Raw genomic sequence first — 11,360 nt, forward strand, 5'->3', positions numbered from 1 at the left:
ATCTACAAAGAACAAATACTATTTGGAGAAACTCAACATAAAATCAGAAGATAAGCACTTCCTTCTGTCCACTGCTATCAGTCTTCTAGGGGCTATAGAAAAAGATTCTATGTACAAAAAGAGTTTTCATGATGCTACATGAACCTTATCAATTAAATAAAGTTAATATCTTGGCTGAAGCTACAGAAATGGTTCTTTATATCTATAAGAAAAGCAATGAGCCATCCAAGCTAACTCAGCATAGAGAACATTTACTAACAAAACGGTTGTAGAGACCCATTTATTTGATGGATGTCTGGGATTGTATGTAATAGAGAAACTCAGAACAAAAATGGTCACAGATTTGAAAGCTGTTAACAGATTCTTTTTATCTGCCCTAGCATGGTTTATTAGCACCAGAGAGGCTTCCTGTTTTCTCTCTCTTTAATGATACTGCTTTATGAAGCAATGAATGTTTTCATTTGGAAAATAAGAACTCATTGACATGTTATCTGAACTGTGGTTTCTTTAATGATGCCAAGGGAATAAATATGCTAATTCAGAGTTTTGAAGAATGACCTCATTAACGCCCATTACTCTGCTGATTTTGGTGACTTCTAGGCCCAGGTAAGAGAAGGTTAATATCACATAGCAGGGAATATGATAGTATGCAAAGGTTTTGAATTACAATTTATGTGGAGCAATTTGGTCATATGGTGATATATTTTTACATGACAATTGTCATGATGTATTTTCAAAAGTAAAGTTTAAGGGTCAATTATAACAATTTGAGAAAATTTATACCAAGCTACAACTTGATTCTTAATAAGAGTAGTTGCTATGAAAATCTATTATACAAATCAAAAGTATTTACAAAATTTTATATAAGTTATACCTATTTATAGAACAATAAAAGTCTCCTCGTAAACACAAACAATCCAAACCCATGTTGCTGAAGGAGGTAGGCTCAACAGGGTGCCAGGCAAGGATTTAACAACAGTGGAGTGTCAGCTGGAAAGAGGGGATTACCCTGTTTTAAAACTGGAACGAAACAAAGCTCAACATTTGCAAAACATTCCTTTATTATTAGAAATAAATTATTTGTATAAAAATTGCATGCGTCAATCATTGCATTTATTTTGTAGCACAACCCAGGGCTTCAATCCAGTCAGCCATTACAAGAAACAGACTCAGAGGCTTATACAAGTTGAACAGTGTGGGACAGGAACAGGAGTTCTCACAATCACAGAAAAATACTTACAAGAATAACATCAGACATGGTTTATTTCAACAGCATTTTTTTCACAAGCTAACATTAGTTTTCCGTTTGAGATTTTTTTTTTTAACTGCTCACAAGTAAGCAATACTTTAGCTTGACACTCATTGGTTGTATTGTATAAAAATGGGCTTCTTTGCTCCTCGATATTGATACTTTTGGCTCATGGCTAAATTTTGTTCCTTACAAGACTATTGATCTGATTGATTGTAGTCTATGGAGATCTCCCAGAGTGCATTATTTTTTTTCAGTCTCATGTTCAATATTTAAGAACACACAGCACCTTCCTTCAGATGGTGCCATCTCCCTGTTCAGATTGAGTGATTACTGTAGCTGATGTATGTTGTCTTGGTAGAAGAAGCTGTTAAGATAAATTAGGACAAGTTAGTCTCATATAATAACCATTTTCCTGATATAAATTCTTCTAGGGCTGTCTGATAATAATGTATTTTTTTAAATATGTGGCTTAGTATTTTAAACCATGCATTAGAAATCAAATGAGAAATTTGGCAAAACTGTTAATCCACAAAAGTTCTCAATCCAGTGTATAGTACGTAGATAAGTTAGCAAAAAAGTGAATATGAAAATGCTAATTATTAGAAAACTTTGTAAAATCTTATTTACATGTTGCCTTAACAAATTTAATTTTCATACACATTTTTAAAAAGACACCAATGTTCTACAAAATAGGCATGAAAAAAATCTATCAGACTAAATCAAATATTTTATTCACTTCAGTGAATCCCTTAGCCAAATGGTTATTAGTTGTACCTTGACAATATTTATCTTATATTTAAAAATTAACAATAACCTCAGGCTTTAGATTAACATGTCAAGTCTCAAGTAGATACCATTCTTTGCTAAATATTGACACAGTCAATAGATAGTTATGAGGTTTGTTTGTTTTTTTTAATGTTAACTGAGGGATACATGGAAATAAAATCTCAACAGATGAAATTTATTTAACTCTTCTGTTATTAACTTATTATAACACAATCCTCATTGTTGTAAGCCTATTAGAAAGCTATGAACAAAATATTATATCTAATTTATATTCATGCTGACACTTTCAGAGAAAAGAAGACTACAAGTAATTGCAAAATTCAAACATTTAATTAATGTGTGAAAATATTCAAAATTGTTACCTCTTTTAAGATTAATATAGAGTAATTGTGTTTAAAAATGTACATGTGTATTTCAGTGTATTAATTCAATTCAGAGTGAAAATATTTTTAAATAATTTATTATAGTTGTGTACATTGAGTACTTCTAGAAATCATAAAGCTATTCTTTGTATGTAATTTATAATCAGACTTATCCCTTTGTCCTTTTGAACACTGGTAATTGACCCATCCAGGTTACAGAGAACAAAATCATGTTAAGTGTATCACTGAAATAAACCCAGTCCAAGAAAATGCTAACTCTATATGGCTTTACTAACTTATTTAATTTAATAATATTAAATATATGTTCAAACTAGGTCACTCATGAATTTATTTTCACTGGTCATACTTGATTATTATCGTAGCATAGTGGAAAGAAGTGAATTTGATTCCAGGTATACATTCCATCCTATTTTTACAAAAATGAATAAAAATTAAGCAAATTCATTCTCCTTATCCTCACCACTAATTAAAGGCTGTAAGAATAGAGACAGAGAATATTTTTGGAGATTAATTTCTAGTTTGGGAAAAACACTATTTTGTCCCACCCTTTCTATTTTTGTCTTTGCATGACAGCATGCGAGCATGTGTTTGTGTGTGAGAGAAACAGATTTTGTTCCTCCGAATGTGTCTCTCTATGTGTTCCTATGGGTATGTTTTTGTGTATATCACTGTGCATGTCTGAATGTGTGTGTGTGTGTGTGTGCGCGCGCGCGCGTGCGCGTGCTCACAGGCAATCATAAGAAGGCCAGAGCTCAATCTTAGATAGCATGAATTAAAGTCATCGTCTTGCAATGTAAGACAGAAGCTTTCTTCAAATGTGGGAACTACTGATTAAGGTAGGCTTGGCTGCCCAGGAAGTACCTGGAATCCACTTTGCTTTGCTTTCCCAGAACTTAGTTTAGGAAATTGTGCTCACACCTAGATTTTATGTGAGTGCTGTTGTACAGCTCAAGATCTCACACTTCTGTGGCAAGCATTTGGTAGCTATATCATTCCTTGTCTTTCCGTGGTACTATTGGATAGCCCTCTTCCTAGAAGGTAAGCTGATTCCTATGTGCGTGCGTGCCTGTGTTGCATGTGTGTGTGTGTGTGTGTGTGTATACAAAATGAGGCACCAACCCTTTCATATTGGTTTACTTCCGTTTTCATATTCTGATTCATATAATGCATTTTGTACTTCTATATTTCTTTAAGAAAACAAAATGTATACTTTTCCTGCTACTGATAGATTTTTCATTAATTACTTGTAGCTGTGATGAAGAAAACCTGCAGTGAGTTAAAAAAGCAGACTAGTAAAAGGGACACTGAGTTTTCTGCACTATTCTGCACTGTCCAAAATGTAAGTATAAAAAATATTTATTAAATGTGTACACTGCAAAAAGGAAAAGAGACTTGAGCACGGATGATGACAGCATCGGGCATGCTAAAGTAGATGGGGTGAATCTCACCAGAACCCAGTCACAGACAAAAAACTACAGGCAGCTAAGGAATGCTGCATGCTGAAAGCAGAACTAGTCTTCCCACGGAAGAGTACACCCGTTGATTACACGGTATGAAATAATCAGTCCTGAAAATATAAACATACAAGTAAAATATAAGCAATTAAAAAAAAGATGCTATGGTTGGATGAGAGCAAATTTTCATTTATAAGTTGTTATCAATTGGAGATAGCTTCTCGGTTAGGGATGAGGCATGTGTCCACTGCTCCTTTCAGCTCTAGCATCCCATCTGGTGCAGAACTGTATAGGACCTATGAGTGCTGCTACAGTCTCTGTGCATTCATGTATGCATCGATCATGTTGATTTAGAGGGCCTTGTTTTCTTGGTGTCCTCCATCACCTCTGTCTCTTACATGTTTTCCACATCCTTGTCCTAAGTTGCCTGAGATTTGATGGGAGAGATTTGATGGAGACATCCTGTTTGGGACTGAGGGTTCCAAGGTCTTTAACTTTCTGTATAATATCAGGCAGTGGTTTTCTGTTTGTTGCCAATTGCTGCAGAAGGAAGCATCTCTGATGATGGCTGAGCAAATACTGTTCTATGAGTCCAGATGGATGTCGTTAGGAATCATTTTACTGACATTTTGTGTTTGAATAGTATGATGTAGTCTTACCTTAGTTCCCTGGGCTATTTTATTTATGTTTGTATTTATTCATATGTATAGTTATATGTTTTGGGTATTTTTCTCTTTTATGCCACAGGTCTTTTACACACGTAGTATGGCTTCCAGTTTAGCTATTTCTATAAAATTTTCTGAACATAGAAAGGAGTAAGTCTCTGTACTGATATCTGGTCTTGTGTTTTTTTCTTAGATTCTTTACTTCTGTTTATATTCTCCTATTCCAATGTGTTAGTTTCTGTTTCATGCTTTTATCTTTTATTTTGTTATATCTTATTTCTATTTTATTATCCCTAAGAAGACTGCTTTCAGATGAGAGACAGAAGGTAAGGAAGTTGATCCAGAGGGAGAAGAAAGCAGAGGAGGGGGACAACCAGAGGAGTAGGGGGACAGGTATCCATAATGAAAGTACATTAAGAAAGAAAAAAATTCAAAACAAGAAAAATAAAAATGAAGTGATGGAAACAGATGACTACAAATGACATAATTTTTATGACTCATTATTTCAGAATTATTATGGATCAAAATGGATTAAAAATATGCAGATGAACTAATAGGGAAACTGTTTTGACAAAGTTCATATGTGTATATACACCTTTGAAAACCAGGGCAATGATATATTTCCTTAGGTGTGCCGTACTGTGTTCATAGGCTTAAGAAACGGCAGCTACTGCATTGCTTATGAATCAACATATGATAAGAAACCTAAAAGAAATAGAACAGTGACCAGGTAGTGCTTGAAACTCTTGCACACAGAAACTTGGTTTTCAGTCCCCTCTCTTTTCTGAAACAACATGGTATCTTGTTACAGAAAAATGTAGTGTTATGCAAAGTCAAAAAATTAGCTTACTTTCTAACTTCACGTTCCTTAACATTATTATGTGAAGTTCTCAAATTTTTATCATATGACAAGTAAGTCTGGGGTGACAACCACAACTCACTTCTAAAATGAATCTCTGGGCCTGGAGAGACTGCTCAGTATGTAAGAACACATACTGCTCTTTCACAGGACCTGAGCTTGGTTTCTAGCACTCAAGTCAGGCAGCCGAAAGACACCTATGAGTTCATCTCCATCGTATCCAAAACACTCTTTTGAATGCTACAGGCACCTTTTCACACAGATAGCACTGACACATTCATATATATACATATATATGCATTATAATGAATTGCATATATGCATATATGGTTAAATCATTATTTAGTCATAATCAAAAATTCCAGCAACAGATCAGTAATCATAGTTACCAAGTTACTGCCCATACTAAAATAAAGGTGTATATACCAAAATAATAGTTGTTTTTTATTTTAGTTTCAAATACTTTTGTATTAATGATAGCCCAAACTGGCATTCAGGCAGTAATCCACATTATCTTCATTTATTTTTACTAATCTTACCTTCCAAATGAGAACTTTAACTCTTCCAGAATATAATAAGCTCACCTTTCTAAGCCTTCATGTTTGTAATCTTTCTTTTTATTTATTCGAGCAAATCATAGGAATGTGTTCTTCAGCATCCAGAGAAAATAACAAGAAAATAGCCAGTGTTTGAGACGTATTTAACAATATAAGACTGGTTTTCATTGACAATAAATATTTTACTTTTAGGGGATACCATTTGCTCTTCAAGGGCTTGGGGAAAATACTGATTTTTTTTTTTTTTGCCTCCCATCATGTTCCTTAGGAGGCCTCGGATGATTGGTATTTATTCCACCAAGATGCTTGTTGTTTCCATTTGAAACCCCATTATGTCCTTTACTGGATTGCTGCAAAAACACAGGTCAAGGACTCTGGTGATTCATGCTTCCTGTGCCAGCACTGAATGTGCATGGTGCCAAGAGCAGCTTACTGGCATCTGCACAAGTTTAAAATCCCTATACTGATGCTATCACGTTGGAAAACAAAAATATTCTGCCCCCAAATCACTAGCATTTTGCTAATAGTCCTGTCATTGGTAAAGTGTTTATCAATCATGGGAAGTGATCATACGTATGTGCTACTAAAATCAGCTCTTGCACCTTCACAAGGCTGCTTTGAAAGAATAGTGTCTGTGTGGGAAGTATTTGTGGAGTTATGACAGGTTTCTTTCTAGAAACGTGACTGATGATTTTTACTAGATAATCTTCCTGCAGTCAGGATGGCTTCTGAGGATGGCTTAAGCCATTAAGGCTTTAAACTTACTTTTAATTTATTAGTTTGTTTCTATAGTGTGTGTGTGTGTGTGTGTGTGTGTCTGTATGTGTATGCCTGTGTACATATGCATGAGTGCATGTCAGCATATGTGTTGAGGGGGTGTGCGCGTGCGTGCGCGCAAGTGCCTCTGAGTGTATGTAGAAGTCAAAGTACAAATTCAAGGCTTTGGTTCTCTCCTTCCATTAAGTGGGTCCCAGGATACACTTCAGGTTGTCAGAGAATGGCAAATTCCTTTGTCCACTCTGCTATCTTACCACCTATAAGCTAATAAGCTTAATCTGCATGTCAATATATCTAAGACTACTTTGACACATATTCATTACAATATGCAATGTTCATAGATATCTAGAAAACAAAACTCAAAGAAAATTTTGTCAATGCAGTGGAAACTATACATGTCTTTAGTAATTAAGCCAGATAAAACCAATTCTTAGTCTTCTTTTGTACTTAATATCTGTGGTAGTATGAATGAAATGGGCTTACATAGACTCATAAGGAGTGACACTATTAGGAGGTGTGGCCCTGTTGAAGAAAGTGCCAGTGGAGAAAGCCTTTGAGGTTTCAGATGCTCAAGCCAGTCATGGTAGCTCACACTCTCTGCTTGCTGCCTACAGATCAGGATGTATAACTCTCAACTCCCTCTCCAGTACCAGGCCTAGCTGTGTACTGCCATGTTTCTTGCTATGATGAGAAAGGACTAAACCTTTGAACTGGATTAAGCGTCTTCTTATGAGTTTGCATGGTCTTAGTGGCTCGTCACAGAAATAGAAACCCTAGCTAAGACAATGTCAAAAAGAATACCAAGCAGAGAAAAGACCCTGGTAAAAGATTCTCAGAGGAAGGGAGTGTTTTTTGTTCTTGGATATTCTTATTTTTATGATATACAGTCTTACAATTTAGCCCAAGCCACAGATTCAAAATACTCTTTTCCAAAGTCTCTCAACTTCTGGGATTATAGATGTGGAACACTAACAAAAATGCTTCTAGTTAATTACTATAAACCTATACTATCTCATTCACAAAAGACTGAGAGCCATTCTAAAGTAAGAACTTCAGCTTTAATTTATTTCTATTTAGTTTATACGACCAGGCAATATAAATGAAATTTTTATTATATTCTACTTTCTATATCTTTATAGTACAAATATCCAACCTGTTTACTGTCTTTTATGGATACCAAGAAAGCTTTAACTGTTCATTAAAATTTTTCCAGATTATCCTGAAAGGCAGTGTACTGTTACCATATGATGATTACAGGTCAACTACAGAGCGAAGAAATGTAGATGAAGAAAGTACTATGTCTTCATGGTCAGGTGTCCTTCAATGCTTATTTGATATTAACATAGTCAAATAAAAATATCAAGGAAATTCAAAAGAAGAAAGGACCTGGGGGAGCCAAGTACTTATGATGACTTCACTCTACATGTTAACAAACTCTTTTCTCATCCCCCCCCCCAAAAAAACAAACAAGTTGGCATTCACTTGTGCAAGATCTAGAGCACCTCATTCCCCAAGTATCACTTTACAAGTAACAAAATAGGTCAGGACTGATGCAACTGATATTGTAGAATAGTTTCTCAAGTTTCAGAAATGAATTCTGTAAATGAAACAGCATCCCAAATCCTAAGCCCTATGATTCCTCAAAGGCTGAGCTACACTGCAATACTTTGTTAGAGACCTCAGTTGGGAAGTGTGTATTGGGAACAACTACTCGTTTGTAAACATTTAGCTCTCATCCAATAATTCTGACCACTGTTAAGGTCACAGGGTATGTGTGTCATTATGATCATAGAATTGTGTGGAATAGTTCCCAAGTCTAGTAGAAGAATGTTCAACGTACATCTATTAGGAAGTGCTCCCGCTCTTGACCATCTGAAAGTCTACAGATGACTTACTGTTGGTTTCAAGACTCTCACAGAGTTCACTTTTCACCTCGCCATTTGGTCTGTCGTTTCCCTTTTGGATCAGTTTGCTTTGCATGGTAGCAGCTGTGACCACAGCCTTGAAGCTTCTCTTGCGTTTTTGAACATTCTGCTCTGGATGAAAAATTATAATATAAACTTTGGGCATATAGAGCATTCCCAGAGACACTGAAGCACTTAAACTCATGGAGACAGTAAGTGTTGTTGTCTGGATGTACATCTGAGGAGAGGAAAAAAAAAGAAAAAGAATCATGGTTATTAAGTTTGACTAGAAGGAGATAAAGCAAATAACACACTATTTTCTAAAATTATTCCAGTTTCTCTCCTATAGATACATTGGAGAATATTTACTGAAATTGCCCTTGACTGCAGTCAAGCTTTCAGTATAACAAACTACAAGGAAAGATGAGTGATTTTGTATTTTAAAATTCTTACTCCTTAAAAAAAATTGAGAAGAGGTAGAGCTTATGTTACTTTTTAGATCATAAACCACAGAAGAAAGGGGACAAAATGCTGTCTGACAAGAGACTAATATGTCACACTACACTGGCTTCTTGCAAAGGTACCAGTGGCCCAGATGATAATCACAATACTTAAGCAAAGAGCATATTACATGTTAGTGAAGACAGAGACAGTACAGCAATCTGGGTCATCATGATAGAGATTGCTTCTGTGACACCACTGCTCTAATATCATATGTAGTTTTAACCACCAAAATTGGTAAAAAAACAAAAAATATCAAAAACATGATAAAGGGGCTTGTGTTTTTTTAACAGCCTATCTAATGAACACTTTCTGGGATTTCTCATTGTTTATATCACATCAATGTAAATATAAGATTTTTAACAAAATGTGCAAGATCTCCTCCTAGGGCTTTGAAAAAATTAAGTTAAGGGCTTTGAGTGGTTAAGAAAACTTTTAGCTCTTCAAGAAGACCCAGCTCAGTTCTCAACATACATAGTGGATCACAACCATCCATAACTCCAGTTCCAGAAACTTCAACACCGTTGACTGACTTCTAAGGTCATTGGGAACCCATGTGGTACAGAGACATAGAATCATTCAAAACACACACATATAAAATATAATAAATATGTATTTAAGAAAAAGAAATAGTCTCTCCTTTAAGATGTCAGATACATATATCTTAGTGGAGTTACAGCAGCATATTTTGAAATTCCTTCTCTGTGTTGATTCTTTGTTGCATGTCAATAATATAAGATAGATGGTCTTATGGGAAATACAGAAAAAAGTAAAGAACATGAGATTGGGAAGTAGATGTGTCTGTGGAGACTCAAGGAAGAAGTAGCTGGTGGATATCATAAAAATACATAGTGTACGTGTTTGAAGTTTTCAAATAATGAGTACAAAGAATCATAAAGAAAGGAGCAAGCATGCACAGAATATGGGAAAATTCAAACTATACCCACAAATATTCTAAAATCACTTGAATTAATAATCATCATCAGGACATATCTGTTAGATTCTATTGAGTTAATTCAAAGTAAAAACAAGGAGAATCTAGAGCTCAAGCAACTTTTAAATCCTATAAACTCACAAACTGGAGTTTTAATTTTAAAAATGTATCTTAATTAGTTAGTTTTGTAAGCCATACAGTATTAATTTAAATAGTATGTGATGGTTAGTTTGACTTGTCAAGTTGGCACCATCTAGAGTCACCTAGTAAGAAAGTCTCAATGATAGACCATCATGATCATCATGTTGTTGACATCTCTATAGAGGATTGTCATTATACTGTTAATTGACGTGGGAAGAACCAGCCTAATATAGATAGCACCATTCCCTAGACATGGATACGTGTAGAGAGAGGATTATACACAAGTAGAGTGCTTGCATACATTTTCTTTTAAATATTGTTTGTGGATATGACTAGCTTATTTGAGCTCACACATTGACTTCCACATAATGGTCAGCTATAACCTGGAAAGGGACATGATTCAGTAAACCTAAGTTTGAATTCTAGCACCATTCCACATGTTCCTGTGTGTCTGTCTGTCTGTCTGCCTGCCTGCCTCCTTCCTTCTCCTTCTCCCTCTTTATTCTGTGTATATTATTGTACACATCCAAGAACCTCTGAATGTAGATCGTGACATAGAATTCTAAGGGAAGTAGGGAAGATATTCTAAATTTTTATGATAATGCTTAATCTTTATCTTTCAAAGAGCTACTTGAATTCAGACCTCCACAGATGCTGACACTTCATCTCTCATGCTTTTTTAATACTTTGGCAACTGAAGTAATCTATTGTAATAAATAAGAAATAAAGCATCTTTGTGCTAGCCCTCCTTCATTTCTTATACCATAAACACTAGACAGTGGCACCATCTGAAATCAGCTTTACAGTTTATAGCCCTTTTCACACACACATAGCTTAAAGTATTTAATTCTATAAATAAATAAATAAATAAATAAATATTATTCTTATTGGGTTTTTTTAGCCTTTTGCCTAAGATTAAATAAAAAAATATTCTCTTTTAAAAATATTTTAAATGTTTTTTAACTAAAATAGAATTAAGTCACTTCCCACAATTCATTTCTTGGCCATAGTCTGTCCTGGCTACCCTCTTTCAAACCCTTCTTTTGGTTCCTATGCATATATACATATACATACACAGACACAGACAGACACAGACACAGACACAGACACAGACACAGACACAGACACAGACACAGACACAGACACA

The 11,360-nt window shown here is 35.0% G+C and overlaps 1 protein-coding gene across 4 annotated transcripts in view; it reads right to left on the reverse strand.

Annotated features, from left to right (window-relative positions):
• Nucleotides 1–1,039: 1,039 nt before the first annotated feature.
• The window catches only part of Grm8 (glutamate metabotropic receptor 8), a 795,023-nt gene continuing 784,702 nt past the window's right edge, over nucleotides 1,040–11,360 (reverse strand). Inside the window, exons 10-11 of one of the 4 annotated variants that reach the window (XM_028762574.1) lie at nucleotides 8,574–8,875; nucleotides 1,040–1,616 (exon numbers count right to left, since the gene is read on the reverse strand). In XM_028762574.1, coding sequence (XP_028618407.1) covers nucleotides 8,579–8,875 — 297 coding nt within the window. In that variant the 3' untranslated portion in view covers nucleotides 1,040–1,616; nucleotides 8,574–8,578. The remainder of the gene's footprint in view (nucleotides 1,617–8,573; nucleotides 8,876–11,360) is intronic. The other 3 variants (XM_028762573.1, XM_028762575.1, XM_028762576.1) reach the window with 3 other exon arrangements.

The sequence above is a fragment of the Grammomys surdaster genome, unplaced genomic scaffold (assembly GCF_004785775.1).
Source record: "Grammomys surdaster isolate TR1022 unplaced genomic scaffold, NIH_TR_1.0 134, whole genome shotgun sequence".
In the NCBI taxonomy this organism is placed as follows: Eukaryota; Metazoa; Chordata; class Mammalia; order Rodentia; family Muridae; genus Grammomys; species Grammomys surdaster.